The 24,146-nt window shown below is 35.1% G+C and overlaps 1 protein-coding gene and 1 pseudogene across 6 annotated transcripts in view; one reads left to right on the forward strand and one right to left on the reverse strand.

The window, feature by feature from the left end:
• Positions 1 to 24,146, forward strand: part of KANSL1L (KAT8 regulatory NSL complex subunit 1 like) — a 178,865-nt gene that overhangs the window by 92,632 nt on the left and 62,087 nt on the right. For all 6 annotated transcript variants that reach the window (XM_032754671.2, XM_032754669.2, XM_058438908.1 and 3 more), the window contains exons 4-5: positions 238 to 435; positions 6,305 to 6,426. In XM_032754671.2, the coding sequence (XP_032610562.1) occupies positions 238 to 435; positions 6,305 to 6,426 (320 nt within the window). The remainder of the gene's footprint in view (positions 1 to 237; positions 436 to 6,304; positions 6,427 to 24,146) is intronic.
• On the reverse strand, positions 15,296 to 16,226 carry LOC116810364 (large ribosomal subunit protein eL6-like; annotated as a pseudogene).

Genomic DNA, 24,146 nt, shown 5'->3' on the forward strand with positions numbered 1-24,146 from the left:
AACTGCAGGTATGTAAGTTAAGAAAATATTTTGCAAATCCAACCTATCAACCATACATGTTATTTTAGCTACACGTGTTTTAAACCAGCCAATTCTTTACAAAGTTAAACTGTCAAGTTTGTATTTTCTGAATTCCAACGGATAAGCAGAAGCATAGATTCAAGTGCATTGTAGCATTAAAGGTGGTTTAATAATCAGTTTGTTTTCATTTCAACTTTCTCATTGTTTTTTGTCTAGGGGATAGTGGTCCTAGAAGAATGTCAACTTCCAAAAGATATTTTGAAAAAACAAATGCAATTTGCAGACCAAGCAGCTTCACTAAACATTCTAGGGAATCCTCAGGTTCCCCAAGAGTGTCAAGATCCTGTACCGGAACAAGATTTTGAAATGTCACCAAGCAGCCCTACTTTACTTCTTCGAAACATCGAAAAACAGGTAAAGTCAAAGTAAGGGTATCAGTGGTATGAAATGACTTTTCATTGATTTTGTAAACTATTCAAATAAACATCATTATATGTGTATCTTCCTGGTATATGGGTTATTAAACTAGGCCATTTGGCATTAAATACAATTAAAATATTTGACATATGACCAGTCTCCATTATAATACCAATATAATTAAAATTATTTAAATATAATATGTAAGTAATGGAATTGGTATGGCTATAGGATGATAATTTATTTTTACAAGGATTAGAAAATCCTTTTTCTAACAAAATTGTTTATCATTGGATTTTTTTCAAGGAGAGAGAGCAGTTGTACCAGTTAATATGTCTGAATGGTTGTTTAACTAATTTATTGAACAAGATTTTTAGTGAAAGATAATATTGGAATATGGATTTGTTCATAAAAAATGATTATGTAAATGGAAAGTCAAAAAAGCTCCTAACAATTACTTTGATTCCAAAGCCTTCCTTGGTATCTAAATTCTATTGCGGATAACTCCACAAGCTTAATTATTCTGGCCAGTCTATCCTGTATCTGTCCTTGGAAATCCAACAATTTATTTTGATTTAGACTTAGTGGCTCTTAAACAAACTCAGTTTCTAGGACCTTTTTTATTATTATACTTTAAGTTCTAGGGTACATGTGCACAATGTGCAGGTTTGTTACATATGTATACATGTGCCATGTTGGTGTGCTGCACCCATTAACTCATTATTTACATTAGGTATATCTCCTAATGCTATCCCTCCTCCCTTCCCCCACCCCACGACAGGCCCTGGTGTGTGATGTTCCCCTTCCTGTGTCCAAGTGTTCTCATTGTTCATTTCCCACCTATGAGTGAGAACATGCGATGTTTGGTTTTTTGTCCTTGTGATAGTTTGCTGAGAATGATGGTTTCCAGCTTCATCCATGTCCCTACAAAGGACATGAACTCATCCTTTTTTATGGCTGCATAGTATTCCATGGTGTATATGTGCCACATTTTCTTAATCCAGTCTGTCATTGATGGACATTTGGGTTGGTTCCAAGTCTTTGCTATTGTGAATAGTGCCGCAATAAACATACGTGTGCATGTGTCTTTATAGCAGCATGATTTATAATCCTTTGGGTATATACCCAGTAATGGGATGGCTGGGTCAAATGGTATTTCTAGTTCTAGATCCTTGAGGAATAGCCACACTGACTTCCACAATGGTTGAACTAGTTTACAGTCCCACCAACAGTGTAAAAGTGTTCCTATTTCTCTACATCCTTTCTGAAAGCACCTGTTTTTTCCTGACTTGTTAATGATCACCATTCTAACTGGTGTGAGATGGTATCTCATTGTGGTTTTGATTTGCATTTCTCTGATGGCCAGTGATGATGAGCATTTTTTCACGTATCTGTTGGCTGCATAAATGTCTTCTTTTGAGAAGTGTCTGTTCATATCCTTCTCCCACTTGTCGATGGGGTTGTTTGGTTTTTTTTCGTAAATTTGTTTGAGTTCTTTGTAGATTTTGGATATTAGCCCTTTGTCAGATAGGTAGATTGCAAAAATTTTCTCCCATTCTGTAGGTTGTCTGTTCACTCTGATGGTAGTTTCTTTTGCTGTGCAGAAGCTCTTTAGTTTAATTAGATCCCATTTGTCAATTTTGGCTTCTGTTGCCATTGCTTTTGGTGTTTTAGACATGAAGTCCTTGCCCATGCCTATGTCTTGAATGGTATTGCCTAGGTTTTCTTTTAGGGTTTTTATGGTTTTAGGTCTAACATGTAAGTCTTTAATCCGTCTTGAATTGATTTTTGTATAAGGTGTAAGGAAGGGATCCAGTTACCACAAAAGAGCCCGCATTGCCAAGACAGTCCTAAGCCAAAAGAACAAAGCTGGAGGCATTACGCTACCTGACTTCAAACTATACTACAAGGCTAAACAGCATGGTACTGGTACCAAAACAGAGACATAGACCAATGGAACAGAACAGAGCCCTCAGAAATAATACCACATATCTACAACCATCTGATCTTTGCCAAACCTGACAAAAACAAGAAATGGGGAAAAGATCCACTATTTAATAAATGGTGCTGGGAAAACTGGCTAGCCATATGTAGAAAGCTGAATCTAGGACATTTTTACTTTAAAGCTGAGCCATTCTTCACCATAGTTGCATCATTACATTGTTCCTCTGGGAAATTATACAGATTCATGCCTGCTTGCATCTAATTTTCCTGAGTTTTTCTGACATACAAGGAAATAACTAAATACAGGTTACTGTCTTATTCCTGGTAAACCAAAATATGGTATAATTTCTTCCACCCTGTATTTGTTAAATTTATAATTGCCCAGAGTTTTTCTTAATTGGAATGCATAATCAAAGCACTTATGAATAATTTGTAATTTAGAAAGCTGTTTGGTAATTATCTGATGTCAAATTTTAATGCACTTGACCATATAAGCATTGATTTAAATTAGTTTTTGTTATATTTCTATATTCCCACTTTCCTCTTTCTTTCCCCTCCCCTCATCCAATAGGATCAACCCTTGTTCGGTTTGACCCTAGTTGTTTCACATTCTAGAGTAATTTATTTGCTTACTCAGTCAAATCTACTTTCACCATCTTTAGGTCACTACTTATTCATTGGAAATTGTAATCTGATTAAATTAATTCTAAGATATTTTCATTTCTAAAAGAGATTTCTTGTACTTTTTCCTTTCTCCTTGATATCCCCAGTTTTTTTAGGTTGGACCCGAGATGACATCAGAACTGCCTAATTTGCAGATCCTAGTGCAAAATGAAGTTGTGGAGCCCTTTGTTAAAAACAGTTATGAATTTAAAGACAGTGACAGCAGAGCACTAAGCAAGCATAGCCTCCATCTGCGCTCAGCCTGGTGCACAGGTTGCATGCCCATGAAGCTGGTCCTGGGTAGCATTTTAGGTCTGATTGCTGATGAAACTGTCAGGGCCTTTGATAGTATAGGGAACCAAAGAGTTGTGAGAGCAGTAATGGCTCCATGTAAGGAGAGCAGAAGTAAAAGATGCAGAAAGGGCAGAAGCAATTACTTGTAGAGGTTGTTAATAAATTGCCTATGAACAAGGCATTTGTTCTTGAAATGTGGTAATAATGCTTTTTATAGGCCAAGTTTTAAAAGCTTAAGTTGTTTTTAAATACTTGTTGGCCGGGCATGGTAGCTCATGCCTGTAATCCCAGCACTTTGGGAGACCAAGGTGGGCAGATTGCTTGAGCCCAGGAGTTTGAGATCAGCCTGGGCAACATAGGGAGACCCTGTCTCTACAAAAAATACAAAAAGTAGCTGGCCTTGGTGGCACACACCTATAGTCCCAGCTACTCAGGAGGCTGAGGTGGAAGGATCACTTGAGCCCAGGTGGCAGAGATTGCAGTAGCCCGGATGACAGAACGAGACACTGTCTGAAACAAAAAAACTTGTTGAGGAAGATAGTCTAGGAGTGAGTTAAGTGGTAGATATGGCAAGCCCATTATTATGCATGGTTTTCTTAGGATAATGTACTGATATATAACTGTTCACTCGTATTCTTTTGGCTTGACTAAAGTAGTTTTGTTGGAGTTGGAAGTTAAAATATAAAGGCACTGTTGAGTTGTAGACGATCATTTAAAAAAATAACTTATTGATTCATAGTATTAATACATGGTTGCATTGTTAGATAATATATAGTTCATAAATTGAAAAGTATTAATACCTTGTTTTTAGTACTTTAGGTCAGCTATTCCCAACGTGTTTGGCATGAGGGACTGGTTTTGTGGAAGACAATTTTTCCGCAGGGTGGGGATAGGGGTATGGTTTTGAGATGAAACTGTTCCACCTCAGATCATCAGGCATTAGAGTCTTATAAGGAGCAGCAGCCTAGATCCCTTGCACGTGCACTTCACAGTATGGTTTGCGCTGCTATGAGAATCTAATGCTGTGGGTGGTCTGACAGGAGGCAGAGCTCAGGTGGTAATTCTTGCTGGCTCTCTGCCCACCTCCTGTCATGCAGCCTGGTTTCTAACAGGCCTTGGACAGGTACCCATCAGCAGCCCAGGGGTTGGGGACTTCTGCTTTAGTGACTTAAAATGAATTTGCTACTGGTGTATTTACATTATAAATCTTGTTATGAATAGCTAGTGTTTTAACTTACAGTTGATTAGTTTTTGTTTTCAGAGTTCAAGTTATGCTTCTCTTAATTTTACTTTTCTTAATCACATTTTCTCTGTGACTTTTCTATTCCCCATATTCCCCATATGACTCAGGTATGCGAGATTTTATTGGGCCAGAATAGGCTGATTCTTGGGGAAAGATAGGAATTGTAATTTCCCCCTTCCTGGCCCATTATTCACATATATCCAATTAGCAACTTCCAATGCCTTAAAAGATTTTAGATGATGTTTTTTGGAGGTGGAACAATGACAGGAATGTTTTAGTGTTTCCAACTGGAAGATATGAGATACTTCAGAATTTATTTGCATGTCTAACGATTACTTGCTAAATGGATAAAGAATCCATTTCTATTGGTGATTTTAAAAATGAGCTTTAATCTAATAACTGAGTAATAATTTTTAAAATGACATCATTAGGTACATACTATCTCGAAAATAAATGGTGAAAACATTTCAAGGTCTTTCTCATGAAAGACTTTTTGAAGGGATAAAATATTAGGCTTAATTTTATTCTATTATTTAGTCTCATTTCTAATAGCATGTTATTAGTTTCATACAAATGAAGCATTCTAAAATAATTATTTCATATACCCTTTTATTTCACAATAGAGTATCTTGCAGTATTGAAAATGTTGAACTACGTCTGTATTTTTTAAAAAGTTAGTCACACTATATTAAGTGGGAAAACCAGGTTTTAGAAAATTGATGTAGCATGATTTAATTAAAAGTATATGTGTGCATGTTGAATGTATACTCATGCTTACATATACTCAGAAAACTTAGTCTGGAAGGAGAAATATATACCTAAATGTTAGCTCTGATTTTCTCTTTGAAGTATGATTACAGATGACTCTCTTTTATTTTTAAAATGTCTCTATATTTTCCAATTCTTCTATGATGAACATGGATTACAGGTGTAATGAAAATAGTTGTCATTCTTTTGTAGAAATGTACTATTCCTTTTTATGTGGCCTTTGCTTATTATAATTGTGATTGTTTTGAGAATAATATTTATACATATTATAATAATTTAATATTTATTACATATATTTAAGTCTGGGACAAATGTCAGTGAAATCTTAGGTGCTAAAAAAAAAACCCTGATACTTTTGAATTAGGAAAAATATTGAGAAACAGTGTGTTGTTAGATTTAGGCCTGAATTTGAATCCTAGTTCTATTTCATACCAGCTTTATAGCCCTTGATCAAGCTACTTAATCTTTTTTTCTTTGCTAGAATTTACTTATCTGTACTGTTATTAATAATAGTGATGTCAGTACCTCTAATATTATCTTCTTTGCTGGTTAATTGTAAAGATTGAAATATTCTATGTGTGGTGCCTAATATAATGCCTGGCACATAGTAGGCACTTAATAAATTGTATCTGTGATTTTTAATTATTAATTTTCCTGCCTCAAGGGAAATATGATAATAGAGGCTGTTAGCTGGGTTCAAATGTGTTAGATGATGGGATGGGTAGATGAAGGAACGATAATAAAAAAAGGATATGGAAAAGAATGGGTACTTAAAGTATAGATTTATTTGTAATAAATGGAAAAATCAGTTGTATAAATTGTCTTTGTCAAATAAAATATTTACTAAAATACAAACGTGTCATGAGAAGTTAAGCATTAATTGGCACTATACATCTGAGCTTTAACTCACATTTCTTGCTTAGCAGTAGTAAAAGGTTGACTGTTTCCTTGCAGAGTGCACAGTTGACTGAGATCATCAACAGTTTGATTGCCCCTCTCAACTTGTCCCCAACTTCATCACCCCTCTCTTCCAAATCCTGTAGCCATAAATGTCTGGCTAATGGCATTTACAGGAGGTAGGTATCAATGGAATAGCTTAGCTTTTAAATTCAACTTTGCCTATTTTATCTTATTTTGATTTTGTTTTGATATTTTAAGTATTATAGCTACTTTTTTTATACATTAGGGGCTACTAGAGTACAATCAATATACCATGGATACATTTTTTGATAATATTAAATTTACACAATTAAGGTAATGATAAATCTAGGAATGAGGGAGAGAGATTTCTGGGAAGTTTCATAATGTTTCTTAAAAAAAGAATAGTGGTGATAACATTTGCTATAGAAGTACTGCCTTATTTACTATACCTTCCATTTTGTAGCTTTTGTATTCTTGAGCTCCATGCTGTCGTTGCAGTGCATTCTGAGGAAAAAAGACCCTAGATATAGTTTAGGCACAGAAGATTGGTAGCTATCACCCATTAGATTCAGCTTAAGTTTTAATCATTTTGTATTTTAGCTTTATATAAGGTAAATTTTTTTCTGACTATAGTAACTCCTATAATCATTAACAATTTATCTATATTAGCAAATATATATATATACTATGAATCCTAATCCTTTTTTGGGAACAGCATTTGTTGTGCTTTGTTTCCTTTTCCCTTAGAACTTTTCCTTTTGAAGATAAAATTAGAAGACGTACTAATAGAATATCATTTTATGTGTGCATTGTCTAATTTTTTTCAGATAAAATTGGAATGTTGGCTTCTTTGCTTTAATTACCATAGAGAACTAAGTGTAATTTTGGGAAATATTTGTATTAAAATTATATAATTTATTATTTTAATAACTTTCTAATATAGCATAAAATGAAAATTTATACCATGGTGAAAATTATGCTAAGTAGCCATCAAATTCTTTGTGAAATTAGTGGATGTAAACAAAGTCTTAAAATGAAAAGCTGAGGTGGGCAGATTGCATGAGCTCAGGAGTTCGAGATCAGCCTGGCCAACGTGGAGAAACCCCGTCTCTACTAAAAATACAAAAAATTAGCCGGGCGTGGTGGTGTGCTCCTGTAGTACCAGCTACTCAAGAGCCTGAGGCACAAGAATCACTTGAACCTGGGAGATGGAGGTTGCAGTGAGCCAAGATCACACCACTGCACTCCAGCCTGGGCAACAGAGCAAGACTCTGTCTCCAAAAAAATAAATAAATAAACAATAAAAAATAAAAAGCTGACATTTGATTTTTATTTCTAATTGGTTATTTTGAACATCTAATCTTTAATACTTTTACTGTTTTATGTTGAGTTATGTATCCATTGTTCTATTGTGGGAACAGTTCTATTGGTTTTGCTTTATTTTTTCTCGACTTTATATTCATTCCTCATATCAGTGATAAAACACGTTGAAAGTAAAGATTCTTACATATTGTATAGGATAACTATGATATTTTCATTTATGAGAACGTATCCTAATTAGGAAAGTCATAATGTAGGTGAATGTATTTTAAGCTGGCCCATAAAACACATCAAATTGGTGTATAAGCATTGTGATTTGGGGCTAATCCCATTTTAGATAATACTTTGTTTACTTAATCAAGTACTACACAGTTGCACACATAGTTACGTGTGTGTTCATGTGTTTGTGAATTTTCATTTTAATATACTTGCCTGTATTTCTGGTCATTCATTTGCAAAGCATTGATTGCATAATTATTTATTGTATGCCACATAGTCAAGTCCTAGGGACACAAATATGAAGACAGAAGTCTTCACTTGTGAATAACTCACAGTCTGGTTGGTGAAACATGTAACTACTTAATAAAATATTATGTAATAAAAATTGAATTGTGTGTAGTTGTTTGAATACTGGCTTTTAATAACTGTTACACTTGAAAAAGATACCTCATAAAGATATGTAGATCCAAATGAAAGAAATGGAAAATTGGCCATGCTTACCAAATTACATTTTTTAATTCTGTCTACTAGTAGTTCAAAGGTTTTTGTTGAAATCAGCTACTGAATACTGTCTTTCCTCATGTCAATTAGTTGTTGCTACAACCTAATTGAAAAGGTTTGCTTTTGAAAGTTTTTAACAAGTTCAAAACCCATGAAAATGTTTTGATAGGTTTAAAAGCAGATAAAAATTTTGTTCTTCATGTTTTTTGAAGTGTGCTGATACGTGTTTTAATTAATTACATTTTTGGCAACAGTGAACTCTTTTTAAAATAGTTGGTACATAATGTGTGTTTCAAAAAGCGTTTATTTTCCCATTTGTTGTAAAAATATCATATTTTCCTTGAAGGAAAGGTATTTATTTTCTAACATTTGCTAGATAATGTAATACTTTATATCTACTTTTTATCAAAGAGAAAGTGATCAAATTTAGAACAATTGATAGTTATCTAAAATGCATAATTTATCTTTAAGCTTAATAGCTCTTATAAGTGTTTTGTTACCAGATAACCAGCAAACTACCATGTAAAACAAAAGATTTGGGGGGATACTCCTGACTCCTGATTTCATTAAAATGTTTTGTAAAGATTCCACAATTTGTGATAATATGTATAAAGAAATCTATAAATCTATTTAACCAGAAACATAGAAACCAGACTATATTGCAGATAAGAAGAATAATAACACTGAAGGAAAAGTAGCAAATTTTGAGGAAACGTGGTCTATTGTTTAGTATGCCAAAGAGAGTACTGAAAATATCTATTGGTTTTGTCAGTAATGTGTTGAGACTTTGGCAAGAGAGACTTTGACAAAGAGCATGATGGAGAAAGAGGTAAGAGTGAATTAATAAGAGAATTGGAGAAGAAGTACAGAGAGGGAGTCAAGATTACCCTTCAAGGCCACTGATTTTAAAGGCAATGATAAAAGGGACATACAAAGTCACATAAAATATTTTTGTTTTTAAGATTGAGGAAATTTAAGCATCTTTATTAAAATAAAGGGAAAGGAAGGAGCTACAGGTGAGAAATGTGGAAACACCTTATCACAAAGTTATGGAGGGATCTTATTACAGGATAAAATATGCCTGTTCCTTAAGAGTAGCATGAAATAGATTATGTGTGGATGCACTTGTTTCTGAGGTGATTATAGACTAATTAAGATTATAGACTAGTTAATCTGAGGTGATTATAGACTAAGACTAGTTAAGGGAGCCTGAGGAGCTTTGACAAGTAAAACATTTTTCCTTTTCCCTTCTTCCTTCTCATTTTCCCTCCTCTCCTCTCCTCTCCCCTTTATTTTTGGAGCCTGAGTAATCCACCCCTAGGAAAGGGTGTTAGTGGTTTCTAAGAAGTTTTTTTTTTAAATCCCTTAACTATAAATATGTTTATAATGAAAAGTACTTAATTGATACTTATAAAACTAGTTAAGAATTCAACTTTTAAAATATTCTCTAATTGAACTTTCTATAAAATAAATACATAGTAGTGAAATTCTACAAATTTAAGTTTTTTAATGTTACTCATGTTTGAGAATATTACTATAGATTTTTTAAATTAATTTGAGATACAATTTTATAGCATTATATAGAATAGCTTTGATTCAAAGATATCTGGATTGAAGTAATGTGAAATGGATCTCTATGAGCCTTTTGACACTGAGAGTAGAATATCAAATGAGGCCTAATTTTATTTCTTATATCTTGCTATTTTCCAATACCTTTGTTATTTTTCCTTCACCTAGTTGTATATGAAGAAAACATCTTTCAGATTCAGAGGTTTTTAGGAGTAAGGGCTTGGTCTATTTAATGGTATTTCAGACTTGACACTTAAACCACAAAGCACTTTCTGAAGATGTCCTTGTTAAGCATATAAATACTTCTCAGAAGCATATAAATACTATTAATGTATTTATGTATTTATAATAAATGGGCAGGTAAGAAAACTCATAAGTATTTTTCAAAATTATAAAACATACATAACAAAAATTTACCATTTTAACTATTTTTAAATGTAAGTTTAATGGCATTAAATACAATCAAAATGTCGTGTAATCATCATCACCATCCGTCTTCAGAACTTTTTTATCTTCTCAAACTGAAACTCTATACCCACTAAACAATACTTCCCTTTCTTCCTTGCTGTCAGCTCCTGGCAACTACCACTTTACCTTCTATATGAATTTGACTACTCTAGGTACCTTTTAAGTGGGATCACATAGTGTTTGTCCTTTTGTGACAAACTTATTGTACTTAGCATAATATCACAATTCATCTACGTTGTAGCCTGTGTGTCAAAATTCCCTTTTTAAGGCTGAATAATATTCTATTTTTATATAGACAGCATTTGATCTGTGGATAGATATTTGATTGCTTCTGTCTCTTGGCTATTGTGAATAAGGCTGCTATTAACATGGATGAACAAATATATGTTTGAGTCCCTGCTTTTAATTGTTTTGGGTATTCTAGAAGTGAAATTGCTGGATTATGTGATAATTCTATTTTTAAATTTTGTTTATTTCAAAAATGAGAAATTAGCAAATGTTAATTGCCAAGCCAAAAGCTGAGAGAAAGCCAGAGCTCAAACAGCAAAGCACAGCAGTCTGTTTTTTTTGAGGCTAAATTTAGACAAAATTAAATTGAAGTTTTGATATCTTTTGGGGGAAGGGAGGAGAGAAACTAAAACCAAATCCAGCAAAATCAAGCTGAAGTTTTAATAGATTGTGGAATGATAAGAAGATAAATCAGGCCAGTTGAGATGGCTCATGCCTGTAATCCCAGCACTTTAGGAGGCTGAGATGGGCAAATGGCTTGAGGCCAGGAGTTCAAGACCAGCCTGGCCAACATGGCAAAACCCCGCCTCTACTAAAAATACAAAAATTAGCTGGGTGTAGTGGTACATGCCTGTAGTCCCAGCTACTCGGGAGGCTGAGGCACGAGAATCTCCTGAATCCAGGAGGCTGAGGTTGCAGTGAGCCAAGATCATGCCACTGCCCTTTAGCCTGGGTGACAGAGTAAGACTCTGTCTCAAAAAAAAAAAAAAAAATGAACATAGGTCAAAGCCCTTGGCTCTGCCCATGGCGAGAAGATGAAATAAAATCCTTGTATTTAGTAGGGACTATTCTCTTTTAGGGCCTATGCCATTACAGTAAAGGTAAATTAGAAGTAAAACTGTTTCCCTTTCCTCACCACTAGGGACCATAGGGAGATTTGCCTTGGGGCTAAGCAGAGCAGAAGATAAAAAAAAACCTATCTTTGAGATGTTCTGATCATGGTGGAGACTTTTTACTTGGATTTTCATTCCAAATTTGTATCAATGAGTGATCCAAGAGATCCCTAGTTTTAAGTGGTTCTGGAGTGGCAGAGGCAAATGCAGATTTCCTCTGGAGGAAGGCACCTTTTTTAGCATTGGGAAATCCTCATGAAGGGCAGGGATTAACAAACAGTCAAATATAATCAAACATATAAGGAGAAAGAGCAAGAAGACTAAGAATAAGGAACGCACAACAGACAGCAAAAAAAGATCATAAAGTTTTCAGATACTAGAATTACCAAACACTGATCACTTTAAAATGGTAGCCTGATTATAGAAATAAAAGATAGGCTTAAAATGCCAGCAGGGAACAAACTATATCAAGTTACATAAGCACATTTGGAAAAAGGCTAAAGACTTCTGAAAAATACTGAATATAATAACTAAGTAAGTGGTTTCTGCAGGAAAGTGGACACAATTGAAGAGAGAATGTGTGACATAGAAGAAGTATTAGAAGAAAAGTTCCAAAATGTAGCAAAATATATGAAACAATGGAAAATACCGAAGAGTCATTTTAAAATGTAGAGAATATAGTGCGAAGGTCTAATATGATACTTAGTTGGAGATGTGGAAGAAGCACTATAGAATGAAATAGAAGCAATATTTGAAGAGAGAGTGACTGAGAAATTACTTGAACTGATGAAAGACACCACATTCAGAAAGCCAAACACATGTTTTGGATCAGGACAACTAAAAAGAAATCTACCTCTGGACATAGAGGAAATGTGAAAAAACAAAGATAAATGGAATGTCCAAAAGCAACCAGAAGTGGGAGAAAGACATAATCTTAATTGAAACATAGTTAGACTGATAGCTGACTTCTCAATAGTAATAACAGGAGCCAGAGTACAGTGGAATGGTACCATTAGTATGTTGAAAGAAAATAACTGTTTACCTAGAAACTCTATACACAGAGAAATCATCTTTCATGTCTGAGTGTGAAGGACAAACATTTTGAGACAAACCAAGGCTGAGAGAGTAGACTAGTAGACTCTAAACATAAAGGATATACTTTGGGCAGTAGTATATTATCTGGATGGAAAATTTGAGATGAAGAAGGGTTCAAGAACAAATAAAATGGTAAGTAACCGTATAGGCATGTGTAAGTGAACCGTAGTAAAATATGTTTAGTGGGGCTAAAAAAAGTCTATAACAGCAATAACATAGAGGTCAGAAGGAGGAAATCAATTCAGATTGTACTGAGGTGCTTGAATTATTCAGGATCTCAGTAAAAAAGTACTGATTTAGCTTTCATTATTCCTAAATTAAGTATAATAGAAGAGCTTCACATAAGAGGGGGCATTTCCTGAGTGCTAATAATGCTCTGTTTCTTGACTTGTGAGTGGTGGTTATGGGAAAGTGGAAGAGTAAGGGGAGTTACTGCTTCATATTTACAAGCTAAACGTGAGATAAATGCTTTAAGTACTTATGCATATGTATCTTATATTTCATATTTTTTAAAAGGTTAAGAAATATAGGATATAAACTATATACTTCAAAAAGGATAAATAGAAAATAGTCACATAGGAAGTCACATTTGCCTTCATAGTTTTGAAAAAATACTTAAATGACATTATTCATCCTAAACCTATGAAGAAAATTTGACTAGTCCCACAGGAATGTGATATTTAGTTTGTTGGTATGGAAACAAAGAATTAAATCTTATTTCATGTTACCTTAAAATTTGGTGATGGGGACTGATCTAGTTGTTGAGTTTATAATCCTTACCCTTTATCTGTCAAATCTGTCTTAATCTCAGATGTCTGTTCTTTCCTGGTAAAAGTCATCTTATATACTTTTAGAAGGCAATGAAAAATGTCTAAAGGAAAGGACCAATAGCTACAGTTAATTGTCCTCTGTGACCTGAAAAGCACTCTTAAATTTAGTTGTGAATTTTGAGGTGCACACTGAGCTGAAATGTGTAAATTAATGCAAACATTACATATTATAGTAGCAATATAATAATAGGAAGTTGCAGAATGTTTATAGATATAGGTAAAAAGATGTATTTAAAAATAACATGGCTGGGCATGGTGGCTCATGCCTGTAATCCCAAGACTTTGGGAGGCTAAGGCAGGAGAATGGCTTGAGCCCAGGAGTTTGAGACCAGCCTGGACAATATAGTGAGACCTCATCTCTACAAAAATTTTTTAAAATTAGCTGGGCATGGTGGTACACACCTGTAGTCCCAGCTATTCAGGAAGCTGAGGTGGGAGGATCTCTTGAGCCAGGACAGTTGAGGCTGCAGTGAGCCATGATCATGCCACTTGCACTCCAGCCTTGGTGACAGAGTGAGACCCTGTCTCAAAAACCCCCAAAAAACAACAAAGCAGGACATTTGGTAATTTACTGTGATAATATATACTTTGTTTTACATGATTTTAAAAATTATTTTGGTGCCTAAATATTTATATTCTCTGTTTCAAAAAATTTATAGTCTTAACCCACATTTGACAGTCACTCAGTGTCCCCTCTAATCCAAGTTCTACAATAATATTATCTTAAAGGGTAAATGTTGGGCCTGTTAAAATGTAGTATGCTACTCAACAGGTCACTGACAAAGAGTTCAAATGTATGTCTTACAGTAAACATACCAGATATTGGGAGACAGTATATGGTTGTGTGAGAAGTAAATGAAATAGCATTTATAAAAACTCAGAACAAAACGTGGCACATAAGAAACAGCCTAATGTTAGCCATTGATATTGTAATGTGAGGACATAAAGTATATTAAACTTTTAGATATAGTCTTATTTATTTCTTATCTTAGATAGTATACTAGTCATTGATTCAGCTATTCTTACTGTTTAAAAAAAGCGCTTCAATGTGGCCTGAATTAGGATAAGAATTTGAGGGCATTTGTAGGTATCCCTTTGCACACAACTGTGTAGATGGCACAGTAGGCCAGCTGTTACTAAAGACATTCATTATACAGTTACTAGGAGTCAGTGAGGCACTATTTTTCCATCATCTCTTGGGAAGTTGTTTTCTTTCTTGCCTTTGGTCTACTTGCCTTTGGGACTCTGTAACTAAATCAAGCACTCTAAAAATCAGCATAAACACACCTTTGGGTTTTATTCTCATACAAAAATCTATCTCCTCAAAAGACCATCTTGGGACATTTAATCTCCCCTGCACCCCTCTTCCCAAAAAGATTTTAACTTTTTATTTTTAATCAATTATAGTGTTTTTATAATTTAGTGGCTTGAGGGCAAAGTAGTTATGAGAATACACAGCTTTTATATATTTTGTTTGCTTTAGACATTTTGTGACTTGGGCAGGTGTGTTAATCTCTTTACACCTCACTTCTTTATTTTAAATTTAATGGAACATATTTTCTAAAGTAGTTACTAGTGTTAATATTCTTCCATTTTAAATATTTTAAGGAATTCTATTTTTTCAAACAAATACACAGTAAAAACATAAAGGTTTCAGTCCAACCTAATATGTGTCTTTATAACATCACTGTTTTGCTCTTTTGGATGTAATAATTTTATGTTAGCCTAAATCAAGAGAATTGGTAAATAGAGGGAAATTACTGTACTCAATGTGTCTTAGTGACTTTAAACCCTACCCTAGAAACTATATGGGAAGAGGTATCCATGACAGTAAGAGGACTGTGGATTCCACTTAAGTTCCAAAAACTTTTTCAATTAAACTTTTGGGAAGAATTGTTTAAATAAAATGTATTACACATTGCCTTTTTTGGGTGGCACTGAACTTAATTTTCTCCCCAAAATGTATCAGTCATTTAATGAGATTCTGCTTAAGAAATTTAGGACATCCATTTGTGAGGGTAAATTCCATTCATCAGGGCAAACACAGATTGCAGGTAGCCCTGGAACTGAGGAATAGCTTTGATTTTTGGTAACATTTGCAAGTCCACAGCTTCCTGATCAACCTTACACTACTCTGTAATTTCATATGTCTCTTTTTTGGTGTTGAAAACCCCACCTCCCTGATGTCTGGGCTTCCACAGCTGCTGCTTCTTAAAGTAAGCATCAGTATGATGTTTGAGGATTTCATATTGCTGAGAGCAATTTTTGTGGAGGTGGTGATGGCACATTTCTGGTGTGTTCCTCATAGAGGAACTCGATTGAGGACCAGAGATCCAGTTACAAGTAACAAGCCAATGCCCACCTGCTTCAGGAAAATCACCGTCTTGCTTCTGTGGCGGCCAGTGAGGATGATCAGCATGCTCCTGGGAGCTGGCTTGCAGTTTTCTCACATGCTAACTGGCTTGCAGTTATTTGCTGTGGCTCAACAGCTTTCAAGGCACGTCTTCCCTAAGATAATATCAAGGCAATTTGTGAAGTTTAACCACCTGGGTACCACTGTTCTTGTCACCACCAACTGATTTTCTAATGGCTGCAAGAACCTTTCTGTTTTCAATCTTGGATTCATTGGGTGAGTATTTCCTTTTATGCATGTCTTTCCTAGAATACGTAGCAGATGGGGAATATCCGCCAATTCTTCTGACAATGACAGGATTTCGGCCTTTGGATTTTTAGCTTGAAGTTACCCCTTTTCACCTTGCCACTAGCGTCAGCCTTCTTGCCTTCAGGCTTCTTCTCCTTAGTATCCAGCTTCTCAACTTTTTCACCTGCCATCTTGTAAGATGGGGAAGAGCTGAACTTAATTTTTTTGATAACTCAGGTTCATCACCATGATCACATTCTCAAGGGTTACTGAGATAAATAGCTGTATATCTATAAAACAATTCACTGAATAATTAACTAGTACCTACTGAGTGACTTCTGTGTGCCAGGCATTTGGATTGGATACCAGGTATATGATAATGAACAAAACCAGATGGAATTTCTATCTTTGTGATATAAAGTCTGGTTGTGAAAAAAATGACACTAACTAAATGATCACACAAATGTATAATTTTAAACCTTGATCAAGTGTTATAAATAAAATTTTCATTGTTAAGAATATTACTTTGGAATTAGATCACAGTTCAATCCCAAATTGACCAATTGGTAGTATTGTGATTTTGCACAGCATCTGAATCAGATAGAATGAGAACAGCCTGTTTTCTGGGTTGTGTTGTGAAGATAAATGAGGTAACAAATGTGATGTTATTTTGTTAATTTTTTACGTGCTTATTGTCTGTCTTCCTGGACTTGAACATAAGCTTCAGGAGAGTAAGAATTTTTTGGTCTATCTTACTGAACTGTTGTTTTCCTTAGTACTTGGATCAGAGAGTCACATCATGGGCATGAATTACTATTTGTTGAATGAATGAAATGTTGTTCATGATTTCTTGCCCATACTCAGCATTCATAAGGAATATTTTGTACTTAACATATTTTTTCTTCTCTGTAGTCAGATTGATATTCTATTTGTTGCTTTCGTGGCTGTCGCTTGCACTTCTGCTTCTCTTCATAATTTGACTCTGGACTAGAAAATCAGATAACCAACGTGATAGATGACACAGATGTCTCTGTAATAAGAGATATTTTAAAAAATCTATAAGAGAGAAGTCCTCTCTTAAAAATAACAGGAGGATGGCCAGGCATGGTGGCTCATGCCTGTTAATTCCAATAATTTGAAAGGCTGATGCAGGAGGATCACCAGCAGTTCAAATCCAGCTTGGGCAACATAGGAAGACTCCATCTCTACAAAAATAAAAAAAATGAACCAGATGTGTTGATGCATGCGGTCTCAGCTGCTTGGGACGCTGAAGTGGGAGGATTGCTTGGTCCCAGGAGGTCAGGGCTGCAGTGAGCCATGACCGTGCCACTGCACTCCAGCCTAGGTGACAGAGCAACACACTGTCTCAAAAAAAAAAAAAAAAAAAAAGGAACAGGAGTGAACTTTCATGCATAAACTTACTGAGATCTCTTTTTGTTATTTAAAGGCCTTTTAAACATTTCAGCTACATTCTATATATATAGTTGATGTTGCCAGATAAGGAATCTCATAAATGAAAAGTTACAGTTCTTCTAATAAAGCATGCTTATTATAGCTTTATATCACATTATATCATAATTTTTGTATATAATTAAGTTAGAAGAAATTTAAATTTTTAATTTTTAAAGGTTAGCCTCATTCTGTTTGTATACTAATTTTTGTGGATCATATAGAACTTTTGTTTGATATAATTCTCTTAAGTATTTAAGTATTAACTCATACTTAAATATGAATTCTTCATAATTTTAAGTATTAATTGTAATGATCTGTCCTCACAGTGCATTTAAAGTAAACCTACCTGGTTAATTATTTCCCAGGGCATGTTTGCACACTTGCTATTTATTGATTACTAACTCCTATCTTTTATTTAATAACAATATCTCCTAGAAAAGTGTCAGAGTTTTTTTTTTTTTTTTAGCTTTATTAATCTTGGCAGTATGGTCTCAGATCACTCACCAGGAACTGTGCAACTAAGAAGATTGAGTCTTCAAACAAATGAAGCATTACATTTTATTATCATAGGGATAGTTTTTGGTTTTCAGATCTCATACTCTAAAATGAAGATAAAATGTTATAAATTAATCCTTGTTTATCCCATGGGGTATTATCTTTGAGAAAGTGAATTCCTACTTGAAATAGTGTCTAGATTTTTGTCATTGTTTGTTTTGTTTTTGCTTTAATGAGTCCCAGAATATGACATGAAATTAAATTCCAATGAATTATTGCCATGCTATTTATTTCTACTAATGATAATTATCTCCTGTGACATGCAACTATCCTTTCTTAATTGGATATCATAATTGAAAAACTACAGTTAGGCTGGCAAACTAATCACATAAAAAGTAAATTTTTTACCCTCAATATTTTCAATAGTCACTTCTCAATAATGAGAAAACATTGTTTGTTACAAGCATATTCTAAGTTGATGTTTTCAGTATAATTTTGGATTCCTGTGAATGACAATATTATATATAATAATTATTAAATATTTAATTATAATAAATATTATATACATAGTTTACTTTTTCCTTTATAACTCTAATATAAGCCTAAAACCTAATATTATATAAGTGAATATATTAATAAATTGTGGTACAAGATCTAATATGTAACTATACAAAATTATGTATGTAGAAAGTATATAATCATATGGAAACATGCTTATATTGAAATATTAAGTGGAAAAATGACACTAAAATTATAGTACAGTATGATTTTATAGAAAAAAGATGTGAAGGGTATAAATGAAAACTATATTTCTGTTGAGAAGATGGGATTTTGAAAAATATTTCAGCTTTTATTCAAGTTTTTTTGTATTTTTGTTTTCCTTAAAATAGAGAATAGAAATTATCTGTAAGTGTCTCAGATCAGACAAATATTTGACAAACTTTATGTCTCAATTATCAGGTAGAAAAGTATGGCTATCATATTGGTTTCCTCGTCTCTTTGCCTTTATGTGTTAAAAAGTCCCACTTTAAGTTAAGAGCCAGAGATAAGAATGACAGTTCTATAATAATTGGTCTTTTCCCCCATCTACTTTTATTGTGGAAAACTTCAGAAATATAGAAAGCATAGTAAAGTGAACCCACATATTCTCAGCTTTAACAGTTCTCAAAATTTTGCTAATTCTTTTGTTATTCCTTTTCCTGACACACTTTCTTTTTCTAGGCATTTGTAAAGCAGTTTCTAGTGATTGTTATTTTAACTGTAAATAGTTCTTTATATTTCATTGATAAGCCTTTTAAGATACCTACCACTTTATTATCACATTTAATACTGTTAACCATAGTTTGTTAGTCTTGAAATTCTCTATCCATATTCAAATTTCTGCAGTTGTCTCAAAATTATCTTTTTATGATTAATTTGTTAAAACCTGTATCCAAAGTCCATAAATTACATTTGGTTATTATGTCTCCTAAGTCTCTTTTATTTTCAATAGCCATTTCAAAATGTATTAGACATCCTAATAAAAGAGAAAAAAAAAGGCTGGGCGTGGTGGCTTACGCCCGTAATCCCAGCACTTTGGGAGGCCGAGGCGGGTGGATCATGAGGTCAAGAGATCGAGACCATCCTGACCAACATGGTGAAACCCCGTCTCTACTAAAAAATACAAAAATTACCTGGGCGTGGTGGCACATACCTGTAGTCCCAGCTACTTGGGAGGCTGAGGCAGGAGAATTGCTTGATCCTGGGAGGCGGAGGTTGCAGTGAGCCAAGATCGTGCCACTGCACTCCAGCCTGGTGACAAAGTGAGACTGTGTCTCAAAAAAAGAGAAAAAAAAAGAAAAGAAATAACTATATTGCTCAGAGTATATTTTCTTGCCATCTTTTTAATATAGTCTTTTCATAGTTGAGCTCTATTAGAAGTAATTTTATATCTTTTTTCAGTTATATTATATCTGAAGCTTTTTATACTTAAAATAGTTATTTCCCACTTCAGTACCTACAATAAGATGAATCTTAATTTTTCTTTTTAAGACGGAGTCTCGCTCTTGTTGCCCAGACTGGAGTGCAGTGGTGCGATCTCGGCTCACTGCAACCTCCATCTCCTGGGTTCAAGCGATTTTCCTGCTTCAGCCTCCTGAACAGCTAGGATTACAGGTGCCCGCCATCATACCTGGCAAATTTTTGTATTTTTAGTAGAGATGGGGTTTCGCCATGCTGGCCAGGCTGGTCTCGAACTCCTGACCTCAGGCGATCTGCTCATGTCAGCCTCCCAAAGTGCTGGGATTACAGACATGAGCCACTGCGCCCAGCCTTAATTTTTTTAGATACTACATCTTGTTTATAAAGAATGTCATTTTACAGTGTACTACAACACATTTTCTTATTGTTAGAGTTGAAGAGACTTCCATTTTTGAGTAAGAGGTAGAGTTTCTCTACTTATTACCCAGAGTAAGGGAAATGGTCTAGGAACTGTTTTCTCTATACCAGGCAATGCCAGATCTTGATCTATTTGATCATTTGAGAGAGGTATTTACTTTTGCCAATTGGAGGATAAGTAATCCTCCTATTCTTATTTTTTTTTTTTTTTTTTTTTGAGACGGAGTCTCGCTCTGTCGCCCAGGCTGGAGTGCAGTGGCGCTATCTCGGCTCACTGCAAGCTCCGCCTCCTGGGTTCACGCCATTCTCCTGCCTCAGCCTCTCCGAGTAGCTGGGACTACAGGCGCCCGCCACCACGCCCGGCTAATTTTTTGTATTTTTAGTAGAGACGGGGTTTCACCGTGGTCTCGATCTCCTGACCTCGTGATCCGCCCGCCTCGGCCTCCCAAAGTGCTGGGATTACAAGCGTGAGCCACCGCGCCCGGCCAATTGTTTTAATTTTTAACTCCCACAAATGAGTGAGAATATATGAATTTATCTTTCTGTGTCTGGCTTATTTCGCTTAACATAATGATTTCCAGTTCCATCCATGTTGTTGCAAATGGCAGGATCTCATTCTTTTTTATGGATTAGTTTCTTACGTTTTGTTTGTTTGTTTGTTTTTTGAGATGTTGTTTTTCGAGATTTTTTTTTTTTGAGATGTTTTTTGAGATTTTTTTTTTTTTGAGATTTTTTTTTTTTTTTTTTTGAAATGGAGTCTCACCGTATTAGCCAGGATGGTCTTGATCTCCTAACCTCGTGATCCGCCCAAATTTGATTACTGCCATCCTAAATGCCATTGGGTTATCTGAATATGTGATGCATTCATATCTCCCAGTACTATCAAGGATAAAGGAGGTAATAAATTCAGATATTGACAGGACTTTGCGTAGCAGGTAAAGTATGGAAAATGTTGCTGCCTACCTTAGTTACAATAGGTTGAATTCATCAAAGGACTTCCAACTGGAAAAGGAGAAACTTGAAATAGAGATTACAAGTCATGCGATAACTATGATTCTTAGTTGCATATGTTTATGGATATATTAGTTTCCTAGGGCCGCTGTATTTTAAGCCACTAATTGTGTGGCTTAAAATAACAGGTGTTTCTTATTACACAGTTCTGGAGGCTAGATGTTCAAAATTAAGGCGTCAAGATCATACTTCCTGTGAAGGTTCTAGGGAATCCTTCTTTGCCTCTTCTTAGCTTCTGGTGGTTGCCTGCAGTTCCTTGACTTTCCTTGTAGGACATACACACATCACTCCAAACTCTGCCTCTATCTTTACATGGCATTCTTTCTTTGTGTGTCTCTTCTTGTAAGGAAATCACTGATTTGATTTAGGGCTCATCCTCATCCAGTGTGTCCTTATCTTAACTAATCACATTTGCCAGGTATTTCCAAATAATGTTACATTATTTGTAATGTCTGGGTAGACATGAGCTTTGAGGAGACACTATTCAACCCAGTATAGTGGGTGTGGGTATTTGTGTATAGGTGTATGGGTGGAAGGTGACACCTAGGAAACTATCATCAATAATTCTTCAGAGTTAATTTCTACTTTTACTTAAGTAGTTTAATTTGAGAATGGTGTGAATGTGGGGGAAATGTTAGAAACCACTGACTAAAAGCCATAGTTTTAAATTATATGTTGAATAAGTCCTTATTTGCTGCTGTTCCTTGAACTTAGTTTCCTTGGCTCCATAGTGTATTTTAAAGCAAAGGGCAGGACATATGCACCATGAAGTGGTAATATGAAAAGATGGAGGCCATTAGTATAGCATGTGCTGGTATTGGTCTATTTTTCCATAAAGTATAGCTCTTCAGTTAATCATTGTCCTGGTATACAAGGGAAATCTTTAATTATGACCTTCTTACTGTAATTCCTGGCTTTTGAGGATATCTTAAGGATATGGATCTTTCACACTCCTATGCTGAAGATCTTTGAATTTTCCTGTGCTTGACATCGAGTGCTGAATGTAGTTTAGTACACGTCTTAGATTCCAAATGTCTAAAAGCATTTTTATCACACATCATTAAGTAGCAGCATTTTCCAAAGCAGTCATCTATCATGTTGTAATCTTTCTGATTGGATGGTAAATGCATCCTTACAAATTATCAGCATTATAGTATTTCATCAAAAATGGAATATGCACTTTGGGAGGCTGAGACGGAAGGATCGCTTGAGCCCAGGAGTTCCAAACCATCCAAGAAATTTGACAAGACTCTGTCTCTATGGAACATAAAAAATTAGCCAGGCATGGTGGCATGCACCTGTAGTCCCAGCTACTCAGAGGCCTGAGGCAGGAGCATCACTTGAGCCAAGGAGGTTGACACTGCAGTGAGCTATGTTCATACCAGATGCACCCCAGCCTGGGAGACAGAATGAGATTCTGTCTGAAAAACAAAAAACCCTAACTTTGTAAACCAAAGAGTCAGATTTAGAAGGAAACTTCAAGGCAGTGAAAATATATATCTTTTTTTAACGTTGTCTTGTAGCCTTCTATTTAGAGCTTCTTTGGCTCTTAGACTAAAATGTTCAACATTTACTCATTCACCAAACTAATTATTTAGGTGTAGTGTGTGTTATGCATATGCTCTACTAAACCCAGGGCTGGAATGATAAACCTGACTACATATGTGTATGTACAGTATTTCTCCATTCCCTCAACAAATAATCATTGTGTATCTGCTATATGTAAGGCATAATATCAGGAATTTCTGATGCAAGGATAAACAAAATAGACACAGTCTCTGCACTGCTGACAGTCTAGAGAGGAAGACAGATTAATCAGATAATCATGCAAATAAATATAAAATTATCACTATGGAAATGCTAGGAAGGAGAGGTGAACAGTGAGTGTTCACCTTTCAGAGCTCACGGAATTTGACCTAGTCTTTGGAGGGAGATCATGCAGGAGCTAGAAAACTTCCCCAAGGAACTGACTTTGGATCTGAGAGTTAGATGATTATTGGAAATTATGTAGTGAAGAGGATGTGTGAAGATTCTAGGAAGCAAAAATAACATGTAGATCTTGTACAGTATGAAGGTGAATTATTTATAAAGGAAGCAGTATGGTTGGAAATGTCAACCTAAGGAAAGAAAATGAGGCAGAATTAATATAGAGACATTATTTGGGTCAAGGTTGAGGACTGCAGCCTGAGAAACATTGAGAAGTGCTCTATTTGGCCTTTGCTACAAGCAGGTTTTTTTTGTTTGTTTTGTTTTGTTTTTTTGAGACAGAGTCTTACTCTGTTGCCCAGGCTGGAGTGCAGTGGCACAGTCTTGGCTCAGTGCAACCTTCACCTCCCTGGTTCACAGGATTCTCATGCCTCAGGCTCCCGAGTAGCTGGGACTACAGGCGTGCACCACCACGCCTGGCTGATTTTTGTATTTTTGGTACAGACGGTTTCACCATGTTGGCCAGGCTGGTCTCAAACTCCTGGCCTCAAGTGATCCACCTGCTTCAGCCTCCCAAAGGGCTGGGATTACAGGCATGAGCCACCGTGCCCAGCCACAAGCAGATTTTTAAAGGCAAAAAGGGACAAGGGACTTTGTCTAAGCCCACAAAAGGGGCTGATACAAATTTATGTTTGACATGAATTTTTACTGGTTTACAAAAGTAACATTGATTACTGATTGGCTATATGTTGTTGAACTATAGTTTGGTAAGGTGTCTAGTGTATAGTATGTTTTGGCTACTTGTTGTCAGTTAGTCTACAGCCCACATAGCAAGTGGCTTCAAGAGTTAA

The sequence above is a fragment of the Hylobates moloch genome, unplaced genomic scaffold (genome assembly GCF_009828535.3).
Source record: "Hylobates moloch isolate HMO894 unplaced genomic scaffold, HMol_V3 SCAFFOLD_1, whole genome shotgun sequence".
NCBI classification, from domain to species: domain Eukaryota; kingdom Metazoa; phylum Chordata; class Mammalia; order Primates; family Hylobatidae; genus Hylobates; species Hylobates moloch.